The 15,057-nt window shown below is 43.0% G+C and overlaps 1 protein-coding gene across 4 annotated transcripts in view; it reads right to left on the reverse strand.

The window, feature by feature from the left end:
- Positions 1-1,878: 1,878 nt before the first annotated feature.
- Positions 1,879-15,057, reverse strand: part of nexmifb (neurite extension and migration factor b) — a 60,488-nt gene continuing 47,309 nt past the window's right edge. For 2 of the 4 annotated variants that reach the window (XM_018675691.2, XM_018675690.2), the window contains 3 exons: positions 14,187-14,317; positions 5,204-9,419; positions 1,879-4,656 (listed from right to left, as the gene is read on the reverse strand). In XM_018675691.2, the coding sequence (XP_018531207.1) occupies positions 4,431-4,656; positions 5,204-9,419; positions 14,187-14,268 (4,524 nt within the window). In that variant the 5' untranslated portion in view covers positions 14,269-14,317 and the 3' untranslated portion in view covers positions 1,879-4,430. Of the gene's footprint in view, positions 9,420-14,186; positions 14,318-15,057 lie in introns of all 4 variants that reach the window. The other 2 variants (XR_001960847.2, XM_018675692.2) reach the window with 2 other exon arrangements.

Here is a 15,057-nt window from a genome sequence, read left to right on the forward strand (position 1 = left end):
AAATCAAGAAGCTAGTCATATTCCTTAAGTTTAAATGACACTTCAGTGCGTAAAAGTACTTTGCAAATTAATGTTTTTGCCATTGAGGTTTAATTTCTGCTTCAGCTTCAACACTGAAAAACATTGCAAGAAAAATTAATTTTTCATCAAGTGAATTACCTGCTAAGTCACTAATCTCATGTCGTACCCTCTGTCTGTTGTTGTTTTGTATTTTGTCAGCAATTTGAATGAATAGTTATTATTAATCATTAGTAAACAAACTGTGTTCATTTGAGCACACAAAATAGTGTATGAGAATAGTAGTTCAAAAGAATATTTTTGTACACATAATTGTAGCAGTACACAGTAAATAAATGGTATATGAAGGTGATTGACATATATATAATGCAGCATATTATATGTTATATTTGTAATTGCATACTGAATTAAAATGTTATTTGTCCTCACACATGAATAAAAATTCAAGGAAAAAACATCCAACTTGACTGTAGAATTCTGAACACTGTACCAAGTCAAAAGAACCGGTAACATAGTATTAATTTCTCATTAACATTAACATGCAGAAAATAGAAAAAACTATAGATTTTTTAGAGGAAGAAACACCACAGGCTTATAGCAGGCCCTGGACTTTTGTGTGGGTGGAGGTGGGACAGTATTGATACATCAGCATTCCAGCAGAGACACAGTGGTGACCCTTTGGCAGTGGGTGGCATCTGCTTACAGGCCATTTTTAAACTAATGTGCAAAAAACTAACTAGCAACCACAGTTGCAGCTAAAATAGGGAAAATAGCATTATTCCCATTTTACCTAGCACCCAGTAATACACAACCTTTCAGTAAAGCTAAAAGAGGCTATTGGGCAGTGGTTTAATGCCTCAGTAATGGCTTAAAGCTACTGTTCTAACACACACAAAAAAGGATTTACCTAGGATTAGTACAGTGCCATCTTACTGAATTAAACACATCAGATTAGTCTGTAAAGGTTTGTATTTGAATAAGTTTCTTTCCTTTAGAACAAATCTGCCAGCCAAACAAAAAATATGTTTGAGTAATTGTGTTGTTTGTAGGTTCTTGCTATTTGATTAAATAAATACATGTCTACATTACCAAACACTGCCAAAACAGACATAGTGATTCTTATGAAATGTTACTTTATAATCTTCTCACACAAACAATTGTCCTAATGAGAGAGCCGCCTATGACTGTCAATGCAACACTAGCACACACTGTGAAAACAACTAGGATCTAATTTAATAACCACAGGTGTACCTCATCCATTGCTTTAGACAATTCATCTTATAATTTGCTTGCTCCCTTATCTGCTATGGGTGAGTAGAGAACAAAAACAATGCTAATACCACCTGACAATTTTGGAGGCATACATCACAGGATCTGTTTATGGTCTGAGACAGTATCTCCAGCTCCAATTAAGCATGCCAGAATGAGTTGCCGTGTGGACCACTGCAGCCGAGCTCAGAGTTATGGATGAGCAGTCACTCTAGCAATGCCTGACCCTGAGTGCTAATTAGATATGACATTAAAATAACATGAGCCAAAGCCAGACTTGCGCAGAAATTAAAATGCCTTTTGTCTCAGAATTTTCCTAAGTAACAAGTAGGGACAGACTAATTGGAATTGTTAAAGGTTGTATTTATACTTACACATTTTGTGGCAAGAACAAAAGAGATTGTATTCTCCTCTGTTTCTATTACTGTAATAGTACAGTAATTTTTCTCCCTGAACAGACATGCTACTTACACTTCACTCCCAGAAGTTAATAATATTGAGATTTTATGTTTACTGTCTACACTGTAGGCTGGTTACTGGCTACAGCAAACGGTGGGCGGTAAAAAACACAACCCAACTCTCTTCAGAAAGCAGCATTCAAAATCTTATTTTAATTTGTATATTTACTCCATAAACATTATTACAAAACTCAGCAAGTTACCAATATTACATTATCACCATACAGGCTTGATCACAAATATTTAAAACCTTTGCAACAGTTACAACAAAACAAAAAACAAAATAATACTCAAATAATTTACATGAAAATCTATAAAACAGCAAATTGTTCACAAATTATATTTTTTTTTCCAAGTTTTCATTTTTTTTCTTTGCTTATTTGTGTTTTGCACAGTAACACAACACTCTCACAACAAGATCATGGTCTTATTACAAAACTCCCAACAAAATGTAAATATTTCTAGTTTTCTGTTGATACTTTCATATTTTGGTTTTTAAAACCAGAAACTTGTCATTGTATATCCTTTCCACTGCCCATAGAGGCGCATAAAAGGTTACTCACACACACAAATACTTCACAGCACTTTCTAAGAAAAATATACACTTACAAAATATGTTACAAATTGGCACACAAAAAATATACAAGATTTTGTAGTGTCAAGAGTTCATTAAGATTCCTTCTGGTAACAACTCTAGACAGTATATATAAAGCTCGGTAATCTTTTAATGAAAAGAGCAAAAGTAATTCCAATCATTGTCAAAGAATCATGAAGTGAATACATCAAACATAACATTATAATATACATTCATAAAGAGGGTTAGGTACCTAATCTATTTTGCATTTCATTTTTTGTTAACTCTGGGAAAACAAAAAACCAAAACCAAAATAAGTGGAAAAAAATACGGAAAGAAAAGAAAACAATTGTCAGCTTTCTTAGCACCATTAACATGAGGCAGCTCAACAGTGGCACATTTTAAAAACAAAAAGAAGAAAAAAAGAAGAAACTATGAACTCAGAGAAGTACATTCAATTTGACAATAGGCAGAAATGAGAGAAGGCAGACTAAATGGGCTTGCAGCCCATGTGGAGCTTCCCATCAGCAGCTTGTCTTGGTCCTAACCCTGATACACTGGAGAAAAGAAACAAAGGATCATGGCAGAGAGGAGAGAAAGAAGAGAGAGAGAAAGATTGATTATGAGTCTTGCCATATGCAAGCGATCAATTATTATCACCTGTGCGTCAGAATTACCATATCCAGTGTGACAAGGCCTGTTTTTAAATCAAGCTTCAGTTTGTCCGCACATCTCCATGTAGTCTCATGTAATTACTGCTATGTTTAAAAATAATATTTAACGTTCAAAAGAGAGAGAAAATATAGGCCTATTGTTTGAGTAAATATTTGTAAAAGATACTCTTGTAACCAGTTGGAGGGCCTCTGCATGTCTCCTGAAATCAATTTATTAGACAAAATCAAACAATGTTAAAGTCATTTAAATGTGATTGTGAGGTCCATTTTAAGGTGGATTTATTTCAGGGTAGTGAGGCAATGAATGACCCCTAAAGTAATTAATAAAAATGGCCTGGGGATACACTGGATTAGATAGTACCAATAATTTATTTTTTTCCAGTTTGTGCCCTTTTTGGCCTTGATTTTGACACTATTTTCTGCCAAAATATTGACCCATTTAAATGGAGATGACAATAAAAGACATGTAAAAGAAAGTATACATAAAAGAAAAAAATAGACATTATGCAAAATAATCAGAGACTGAATCACTAGTGGTGCAACTGATTACGTATGGCAGTGTTAAGAAATAAATTACATGAGAATGTCAAGAAAATTTACTGTTTAAATTACCATTTCAGGTAAGATAGAAGTAAGTTTCCCATGTGGAGCTAATGCAAAGGCATGCTTTCCTTCATTTACAAGATTACTGATTCCATTTGTACGGAAAACTGCTTTCACATTCACATTAAATCTAACTGCAAAAAATGTAACGTCCATTCACAACTGATGTGTGCATCAGAATCTATATGAGTAATAAACCACCTTGAATTTCCAGTACAAAACAGCTATTCAGTGAGGCACAGCCCCAGCTGACAAATAATTTCCTTGCTTACCCTCAAACATCTGCACTACACTCTTCTTGGTTCCAGAGAAAGCTCATTTGAACATCTCTTTTTTCATCTTCTTTTTCTACAGTAGCCTTCAGAGCAGATCTCCCCTTTGCCTCTCTTTTGTTGCTTCTCAGTGCCAGGCGATGTTGAGGTAAATTGAATTTGGCAAACAAAGTGGGGGGAAAACGAGGAGAATTCAGAGTCTTTCTGATTTGGTTTAGTGAGTGGTGGTGTACCACTGCCAGCTGTTGGTGCCTTTCGTCAGAGGAGAGAGAAAAGTCCCAAATAAAGAATTCCTGTAGTGGCAAGTCTCTGTAAGGAATCTCCAACCCGAGCAGCCAATATTCCAATGGATAGAAAAGAGGAACAGCCAATATTCACACACATATATAAGAGGTCATTTACACAGCATTGTTACTTTTGGCACATTGATTTTAAGATTATAATTATCTTTTTTTGCAAATATTGCATGTCCCTGTACAACAACATTGACAAAAATACTCTGAGGGTGGAGCTTTTATGAATTTGCAAGGCGTAAAAATGTAAATTTAGATAACCAGTTCCTCTAAACTCCAGAAGAAAAAGAAATGCTTGATAAAAGGAAATGGGGAGTCATTCCAACTTTGAGGGGGGGAAAAAAAGACAACGTCTGATATGTCATCAATACAAAATGGTCCCATCTTGTGTTTTCAAGATGTCTTGGGCTTATATAGGGCTCATTAATTGTAGGTTTCCCTCTTGAAATGAGCCAGGCAGTGTATGAAGGACAGCAACAACAGGACATCCATATTCTGCATACAAAAACAGATGAGGAGGAGGGGGTGCGTAGATGTCACTCAATGCATTTGTGTGTATAGCTACATCTTTAGGGAGAAGGGGGAATAAATACATAATTCAGGGGAGCTAGTTCTGCTGAGAAAATACAAAAACAAAGTTCCTCAAAAAGGCGACAGAACTGTTCTCAAGGCTTATTCTCTTTTTTTCAGACAAAAATAAAAACAAAAAACGACTATAAGAAGAACAAACAAAGCAGAAACAACAAAAGCAAGAAAAATGCAGCCATGGTCGTTTCAAATCTCAATCAAGCTTGACACAATCACTCAATAGGTAGTTTGCAAAGTACAAGAAGTTTTTCATGCAGATATTAATTTCCTCTTCGGGGGTGGGGGTTGGGAGTTGGGGAAGGGCGGGTTAAAAGGAACTGGGAGTAGTCAGGGGGGGAACGTAGTACTCATGCAGCTCTGGCATAGCGTCAGTGTAGGTATGCTTGAGAGGGAGGGCTGAGCAGGGGGAAAAGTGAGAAGGGGGGTGCAACAGCAGCTGATAACAAAATATTACCTCAGTTTCTCAAAAGAGGTCATCAGTGCTATGTCCTTATTTGGGTCTCTCTCACCTCGCTTCCCCTTCAGTGTCTCAATCCGAGGGAACTTTGCACTGGTCTTGTGGCGGTACAGCTTTTTGTGTGCAGGCCCGGGGTTAATAAAGTTGGGTTTGTCAAACATGTTACAGCCCAGAGCTAGCTGAGGGAATAAGGGATGAGAGGGGTTGAATTTGGCCTGGTTTTTTCCTCCCTTTCCCCCAGCCTTTCTGCCCCTCCCAGCCCCTGTTAGCACAGCTCCTTTTTTCTTCAGGTCAGCCTCTGTGCCTGCCAAGATTTTGAGGGTCTTTAGGTTGAGGCTATTGGCCTCGGCGGGCATGCAGGCCTCCGACATGGGATTCCACAGTGGCTCAATGGAGGCCATCATGAACCTTTGGACCTCGGCCATGCCAGAGACAATGTTGGACAGAATATTGGAGGGCTCCTCGAATTCTCTCTGGTCGTCCCCTACCAGACTGTTGCTCTCCGACCAGCCTGTGCCAGACCAGTCCCCTGTGCTGCTACTGTCAGTCAGGCCTGTGCCGCAACCACCTGCCTGGTTCTTTGCTGCCTTACCCTCTAACATGGCCTTTATCTTTTTGGTGGAACGTGAGTTCTGTTTGGGGGTCTTCACCTTTTCTGACTTGGGAGCTCTGGGAGCCCGGACTTTCTTTGGGCTCTGTCCTGCAGCTGTCTGTTTGCAATTGCCTTTCCTCTTTGACTTTATGCTTTTCGCCCCGGCCAGCATCTCACTAGTCTGCTCATCAAATTCAGTGACTCCAAGCTCCTTTTTATCTAAACGTAACACATCCTGACTGTTGAAGTTGTGCAGTGGAAACTGGCTGTCTTCCACTGTGTATGCATTTGCTGTGTGCTCTTGTTGCTGTATAACGTCACAGTTCCACTTTACCTCCCTATTACAGTCCATTGTCATATCATTCACATCCTGGTATTCTCCAACATTCCCTGCCATCTTCATCTCACGCCCCACCACCTGGGGGGACAGGTTGGGGGTCTCAGGAGGGGAAAGCTCTGACAGTGATGAGTGTCTAAACTTGTCAGGGGTGAAGTTGGAGATATCCAGCAGGTCTGAGGACTCCCTGAGTGGGGTAAGGGCGTCCACACTCTGCTGAATCACCACTTTAGGACTGCAGTGAGCTAAGAAGCTGTCTCGGCCCTCCTCCTCACCCTCTCGCTCACAAGACTTGAGGCTGAGGGAGCTGTAATTGCTGGAGGAGGCTGACAGAGAGCCCACTGAGTCATAGCTGATGAGCCTGCCATTGTCTGTGCACAGGGACCCTCTCTGGTATTGCACCTGGCCCTCCACACAGGCAGACTGACACACTTGCAGATCTGCCCCAGGCTGCAGCCCAGCCTCAGTCAGGTAGCTCTTCTCATAAAGCAGCCTGTCAGCCTCAGGGCTCAGCTGGCTGTAGTTAGACACTGGCAGGCTGTCGTTCAGGGGCACAGCAGCTGGGAAGTTGTTGGGTAAGATGGGTGTCTCAGGGGTCTCAGGCCCAAAGCTCTGGCTGTGACTTGCACAGAGCTGCGGGTGCCACATCTGGGGGAAGCTGGGGCAGTTCTGGGGAGACTGCTGGAGCTCGGACTCAGAGGGAGGCGAGAGGACACAGCTCTGAGCGAGCTGCAGAGAAGAAAACTGTTTCTCCTCCAGGGACAGCTCCAGAGGATACTGCTGCCTAGAGGGCTGCTGGGGGAAATAAGAGATAGCTGCTCCACCAGAGGAGTCTGTGGCATCTAACAGGGTCTGCAGGTAGCCCCCTGGGATGACAGGGACACCCCCCTCCACCTCCTCTGAGGAGGGAGCTTTGTCAGGAGAGCAGTTGGACGAAACAAAGGGGAATTTCTCCTCAGATGTGTGAGCTGTGGTGGTATTGTCAGAGAAATGGGGTTTGACTGTAGTTGAGCTAATGCCTGCCTCTTCTAACCCAGCAGTAGGGTCCTCAATCTGTGCCGCAGCAACACAGGCATCCGTTTCATTTGTCACGCTCCTCCCCTCCTCTCCCTCTGCCTCTTTCATTTTCTTGCTCCTCAGCCTGGCTTCGCTTTTGAATTTCCTTATCCTGACTGTTTTATTTCCTCCCAATCTCCTCCCCTCCCTCTCCTCCCTCTCCTGGGAGCGGCTCTTGGCTGTGACTGTGTGCGTGATGGAGTTTGTGTCTAATGTGACTGGGAGGCCTGGAGCTGCTATTATTCCCCCGACCATGGGGGTGGCCTCCTCTTTAGTGACACCTCCCTGGCCCTGATCTGAGAGAGGGGAGCCCTGTGCTGTTGCTGATTGCTCCACAGCGTGAATCCTCTGAACCTTAAGCCTGTTTGCAATCTTGTATTTCCTTTTGGGATGACTAGAATTAAAAGGGCGATGATGGCGTCCGTTTAGATGAAAACCGCGTTGTTGTTTATCTCTGGCAGCCAGCTTAAGCTGTTCCTGTCTCTCTCTTTGCCTCTCCTGCCAGAAATCCTTCAGAGGAGCCAGTGTCTCATATTTGCTTACCGTGTCTGCGTTTAAGCTCACAGTAGCATCCACAGGGTCTAACTTGCCCAGCTTCACCGACATGAGTCTCTCTCCTTTAAACCTGTTGATGATGATGTACTTGATGACCACGGGTGGCTCTTTGCGACAGGATTTCCGGCGTTTTTTGGGGCACCAGTCTACATCCTCCTCCTCTTTCTGACCAGCAGGAGCTTTCTCCTTTTTCTCTGCGTTCTTCTCACTCTCAAGCGAGTCAACATCATATAAGTAATCATCACTGTATCGAACCTTTCTCTTGGAGCGTAAGCCATAGTTGAGAGGGTTGGAGGGGCTGAGGAATCTCTTTGAGTGGCCCTTTTTAAATTTGCCCTCCTGCAGGGTGTCTGAGGAGGAGCCAGTGCAGGAGCTGTCATCGCTGAATTCTCCTGACTCCTCTGTGGAATTGAAGTCCATTAGGTAACTGACTTTGGGAGTAGACATGGGTGAGCCCTGGGAGCCATCAAGGGGGCTCTGACCACTGCAGTCCCCAGCCTTTCCCTCCTGTCCCGTCTCCAGGATAAGCTCATCGGTTTTGGGCTGAAGCTCCTCAGCGCCCCTCCTCAAGACTCCCACTCCTTCCTCTTTCTTGGCACAGTTGGCCAGGACACTGGGGAAAAAGTTGAACTGCGTCTCCTCCTGGAGCACATTTGTTTTCTCCCTCATGTTGTCCTGGAAAGACTCGTAACGAATCTTCAGCGAACAGACATCACTGCTTAAAGTTGAGTCATCATCTTCGTCATCAAATAGATTGTCAACGTCTTCCTCGGAGAAGAGGTTGACTGACAGTTCATTCTTAGAACAAAGGTCCAGAAGCTCCATCTTACTCTCACTGATGAAGGACTCAAAGTAGCCCCAGTCCTGGCCAGCATTAGCCAGCAGGACCTCCTCTCCACTCACTTTGTCCAGTAAGAGTCCCTCATACAAGTTCTTAGCTGTTGCATCATCCTCTGGGTCATCACAATCCTCTGATGTTTTGTTTCCATCCACTCTCTTGCCCTCACCTGGGGCTTTCGGCAGAGGAAAGCTAAGTAGCTGGTCAGAGAGGAGCTGTTCTCCGTAGTGACTCACTGCCTCCCCCGCATGGCTCAGGCACTGGATGCTGATGTTGTTGATGTCAGAGAAATCCTCTCGACTCACGTCCCCTATCCTTACACTTAGCCCAGTCTCTGTGTCGGGGTTGGCGTTAGGGTCATGGGGCGGGTTCTGGATGGAACTAGGGTCAGTAGCATCACGGGTTTCAATGAAGCAGCCGAGGCAGGTGCGTGAAGGCTGGAGAAGACAATCCTCCGTCAGGGTGGACACAGTGCCAGGCTCCATCATAGTAGCTGACAGAGGGAGGGCGACGGGCAGCGGAAGGGGCGTCTTCTGGGTGTCTCCTGTCGAGCCCCAGGAGCTTACAGCTGGGGCGGGAAGCGATGCAGCAGCAGGAGTGTGGTGAAGTTGGGGGACTACAGTCGGAGAGTCATCGGCAGGAGGGCAGGTGGCTGCTGTCAGGCCCAGAGACGGGTCAGCGCCAATGGGCAGGGGGACGGTTGGCGATGACATAGGCGTGGTCCTCTGGTGCGTTGAGCAGGCCCGCTGTGAAGTCTCGGGAGGAGGTGAGGTTGGAGGGAGAGCGGCATCAACGAGCCCACACAGACTCAGATCACCACCCTGCTCGCATACCCCTAGAGGAAAAACAAAAGAGAAGATTTCAGCTCTTTCTACTCTTTGAACTATAAGTCTGAAGTTAAATTACATTGTTTTTGTTCTGTAGTTACACTGACATCTCTTCTGGGCTGCTGAAATGCAATTAGTGTCAATTAACCCCCCAGAGCTCAAAATGTCATTTCGCGATGTCAGCCTTAAACATTAATATTTCAGTGTTGGTACTAGATTCAGTAAGAGGTATTAGCAATGTCAAGTTGGGAAATTACAATTTCTTACCTATTACTGTTTGTAAAAGTCTAGACTAGGCAAGACCTAACACAGAAATACTAAATTCACACTAAATTCTCAGCACAGTCTAATATGTGAAAGTGATAAAAAGCTGCCAGAAATTCAGTTGTTCTATTTATTAGAACAAAATGATCCATTTCACCGTATGCTTACAGGAGGCACAGCAAAGTTCTCGGAAACAATAATTCTCTCTGAGTGTCCTGAAAGTGGGTGTTAGTGATCAATGGAATGACTTGTACAATTATGCAACATTTATTTCATGAGATAACACTGTAGTTACTAAACGGTTTGAAATTTTTGTTTAATAAAGCTTTAATTCATTGACAGAGAGTAGGAAATGCCACACTAAAATGTTGCCAGTTGGGTTCCTAAAAATAACGTTAGGTCAGAAATGATCTACTTTATGGAAACAATATACAACAGCAGTCCTGTGGTGTCTGTATGTCTCTCTCTTCCTTTACCAACCCAAGAGGGGTTGGTAAAGGAAGAGAGATCAAAATAATCCAGTCATCTTGCCTTACCTCCCCCTCCTTTTAGCGATTCATCTCTATAGACACCTAGCTCTTAAGTAACAAGATACCACAAAATTACGCAGATTGGCGGCAACAATAGCAGTAATGACTAAATTGAAAGTAGGTTCTGGTGATTTTCTACAGGTCGCTCATCTTAATCAGTTGAAGACATCCATCTGATGAGTAACAATCAAAACCCACAGAAGCAGGCTTGTAGCAGCAGGCAGATAGCTTTGTTTGCTCTGCATAATTAGATGACAGCAGAGGAGGCAGGTACGTACACATGGGACACGACAGGCCCATATGTTGGAGACTGTATAACCAATATCATCTACACCTGCCTCCCTCTACAATCCCAAGCTGCTGCCTCACACATATTCTTTAAAACCATGCCAGAAAAAAAATTGAAAAACATACCACAGCAATTAATGTGTTCACAGAGGTTAACTAGCAACGTCCCCCATTTTAGAATGGATGCGCCTAATCATTATTGAGGTAGTGATAAATGCTTGAGGGGAAGACTGCTTAACAAACAGCATTCAATATGGCTGTATTGGTGGTGAGTAAATCTTTGAATATGGATATGATTTTAGATTGATTTAACGAGGTAATGAAATTTCTGAGTGCAGGTCTCTCTGGGTCTGCGGCCTGTAGACACATTGGAGCAACCAGAACGCCTACTAAAAGCATACAACTGCGCTACTGTCAACCTTAATGAAGAAAACCTCAGGAGAAATATGCATCTTCTCTCTTCCTCTCAGAGTCAGAAAGCTGTTATAACAGCAAGTTGTCGGAGGCTGCAGAAGCAACACAGCGAGGCGTTTTGCCGTCAGTTCCCTTCGATCTGTGAGCCAAAATGACCTCAGAGCAAAAGCATGTTACTGACACATGTTCTCTGAGGAGAGTCGGGACAGATATCCTTTTCTACATTTAGTATTACCAGCACTGCACTGGCACAAAAGGTAGCATAGCAAGACTACAGTTAAATTCTTCCAGGTGTGGACACAGTTCATTTGGATTCATTTGGTATTAAATGTAAATAGTCTCAACATTTGAAATCTACAAAGTAATTTTCCAGCATTCATAGACAAGACAAATATAAAGAAATGACTACTTATCTTTTTCATTAGCCCTACATATAAAAGCAAGGCCACAGAAAGAGGGAAATTACAAAAAAGGGGGAGAAATTAACTTCTTTTCTCACCCTGTGTTCACATGAAACCTAAGCTGCCACCTAATATTGCCAAAAGATTGTTCAAAATTGCTGTGAAACATTAAACTCATATTGAGAAATGTGTTTCCTCAGGGTTTATAATGGATTAACAATCTATCCTATCCAATGTGTGCGTGCATGTTATTTTCTGGTGTGTGTGTTAGAAAGAGAGAAAGAGAGTGTGTGTGTGTGTGTGTGTGTGTGTGTGTGTGTGTGTGTGTATGAGTGGATGCATGCGTGTGTGCATGTGTATGAGAGGGAGAGTGATAGAGTGTGAGTATTGGCTTGGGGGTATAGTGTTATCGAGAGGCCATCTGTCTCCAGCTGGACCATTAGCTCTTCAGCTGTTCAGAATGTGCCACAGATCAGTCAGTCAGACAGGTACACAAACACACACACTCACACACACACACACAACGATGACTGTAGCTGACAAATCGAGTTTGACATTAGAGGTCAAAGGGGGATCGGCAGCCTCATATTCACTGATACGGCACAGCATAATGTTACTACTGCATCTAGGCTGGCAAATGTAAACAAGATAAACATCCAAAATGCTCACTGCTGCCAGAATTCAATATCTAGCTTACAGAAAGAACAGCTCATGTGCTAATAAAAAAAACAAGCTTCGTGCACTGAGATCATTCTAACACAGTTGTAGTCTTATAACTGCGCTATCAGGAGAAGTGCTCCTTGAATAGAAACCGAGGCTGGATGTGACACAGCTCGCACAAGCTGGCATGGACATTCACCACTGAACATATGGAAGGACCCCGGCTGCTGGCAGGTGGCGGTGATCTTCTGATCCCCAGCCCTGCCAAGCCCAGCCATGCTAGACAGCCCGACAAAACCACTAAACTAGACCAGACCAGACCAGACCAGTTAGCGTGCTCGGGAGCTCTCAGATTCCCCCTCTCTCTTGCTCTCTCACTTTCCAGCAACAACGTTCGGGTGGGCCCTATCCGCCTGAGGTAAACCCACGCTGCCCTGTGCCAGGCTGCTCTGCGGGGGAGATGAAACCCACACGGAGGGACATGGTTATGGGCACGAGGAGACAGACAAGTTGGTGTCTGTGGCCTCATCTATTAGTGTGTCAGATGCCACACATGCACTCACAGCCACACACATATACTTTTTTTTCTCATTACTTAACATGCACTTTATAAATAGGACAGAATATGAGAGACTGTCTATAAGAAGACCATCTGTCCTTGATATTAACATGAATAAATTCATACATCCCTTCCATGTGGCCGTAGGAATAAAATTGCTCTAATATCACAATATGAGGTACAATGCAAATGAAAACAGCTGACATGGCCTTTTCCTCCATTTAATGGCTTTTTGAAATCATTCATCATTCCCTCATTCCCATTCCCCCCTTTCCATCCCATCCTCCCCTTTCTGCTCACTATCTCCTTCCCTTCCAGCTTCCCTGCTCCTTATCCCTGTTATACAGAGGCTTTTACAGTGGTAAAATGCCGAGCTAGCCATTCTGCAGCTCAGCCACCCGGGGCGTTCACTCATCCAGCTGGTGGGGCCCATCCACAGAAGCTGCTTGCTACCTTTTTGCTCCATCTTCCTTCACTATATGACATCTTGTGAATGGTGGGGGGAAATCAATCCAGCCAGTACAGGATGTTCGTAATAAGTGATGAGTAACTGCGGCATGATTCACGGCCATCCTCCTCAGAGAGCTGCCCTATTCCTGCTCAATGGAGCTGCTTTCACCCTTTCCTCTTCTTCTCTTTTTCCTACTCCCATCTTCCATCCTCTCTCTCTCTTTCTCCCTCTCTCTCTCTTTCTCTCAGTGCCTCCCAAGGAACAGACTAGTGCTGGAGATAATCTCTGTGATTCTCACAGTGGGAACCGGTCAGTCCCCACTGAGCCTGACCAGAGCTGAAACACTAAGATAAACCTCATCTGAGGATCAGCAGTGCTTGGTAGAGGTAAACTATAGGGGGCAGTAGGTAGTGGCTGAATGGGTCTTGGAAAATGCAAAACAACTGTAGGGCTTTCATTCCAGGAAAGGGAACAGACTGTACTGCAAATGTACCTGGATTAACTTGAATCAAGTAATCAAGAACTTACATCATGGAAACATTATTATGATGCATGGTTTATGCTCTTGTCAATTCACAGAGGGGCAACCTAAAACAAAAACTAAACAAATAAATCTCAACAAATGGTATTTTACACAGAAACCCTCATTTGCCTCTGCCAATGAATCTGAATGAGTGTGAAAGAATTAATGGCTGCACCCTCTTTCGCATTTGCACCTTTTTATGTCAAAAGGTAGATCATAGTCATATTTCTGAGTTGCAGAAGCATCGGGAGAGAGGATTAACAATAGCTTAAAAAGCTTCATTCAATATTTCTTTCCCATTTTTCATTTAAAAAAGACGATGTGTTTCACAGTCTCCATATCTTGTCAAACAGCTTAAAACTGAGGGTGAAAGGCTAATTCAAGAAAGCTAATTCTATGGTATGTGGTAATACTAATTGTCTTTTCAAAGTTTTCAAGCTGTTGTGAGAGAAACTGTTGTCATTAAGCTTTCATTTATTCTAAGGAATGCTTGATTATTCTTGGAAAAATTAAAATTTCCTCTCTTAGGTCAACAACCAAGTATCTGTAAATGTTCAAAAGCAAATTAAAGGCAAAATTAACATTTTCATCTCCATTGCTCATTTTAAAAAGAAGTTAGAAGTAATGAATATTATGTTTGTGAGCTATAAAACTTAGAGGGGAAGAAAACGTGAATAGTTTTCACCTGTGTTCTCCAGCACATTTGCATTCTCTGGTTCTGAAGTCTTCACAATCAATGTGAGACTGCTGTCTGTTAACACATCCATCAATACGGCTCAACGCTGCACCTCCTACGCATCATTTTGACTGTCCCACCTGTTGAAAAGGGAAAGCCAGAGAGAAACAGAGAAGACGGAGAGAAATAGAAAGAAACGTGAGTGCGAAGGGAAATCGTTAAAGGGTGACTGCCATGTGTCTAATGCAGAGTAACATCAGTGGTGCTGCACTAGATTTCATTACAACAAAGATAGACACTAGACGCAACACAAAGTTGCAGTAATTGTAGAAAGAGCTCCAAACATGATAGAGACATCAAAGAGGCCCTTGGGGCACCAAACAATCACTCATTTCTTCTCACAGATTCGCATCTAAAATTAATTTAAACGTTGTCAACCAAGAAAGTACACAAAGAATCACAGCTGAGATCACTATGGCAACTGTATGCCATACTATCTTATTTTAAGCTTCATTTAACATTTTATAGCAGAGTTGTTAACCTATGCGAACCTTACATAGGCGGCTCTGAGCATATTTGTTTATTGTAATTAGCTGACTCCCTCCCTTCTGTGCGCCTCGGCAGCATGAAAACCAGCCCCTTCTCAAAGAGGAAAGATTAAAGAGATGTGACTGAGGCGGGTGACAGCACACTGTGAACAGTAACAATACTTTTTACTGTAGCAAGTGATTGTAAAAGTGGGGGTGGAGATGACTGAGTGTACGTGTAGCAGGATGTACGGCACTAGGTACGATGTAAGACAAAACAATATGTTAAAGGTAGAGAGAGAGGAGAGGTTGAAGTTTGTCAGCCCCTTAAAGTCAGGTGGGGTGGCACAGAG

Source organism: Lates calcarifer, linkage group LG8 (genome assembly GCF_001640805.2).
Source record: "Lates calcarifer isolate ASB-BC8 linkage group LG8, TLL_Latcal_v3, whole genome shotgun sequence".
Taxonomy (NCBI): Eukaryota; Metazoa; Chordata; class Actinopteri; family Centropomidae; genus Lates; species Lates calcarifer.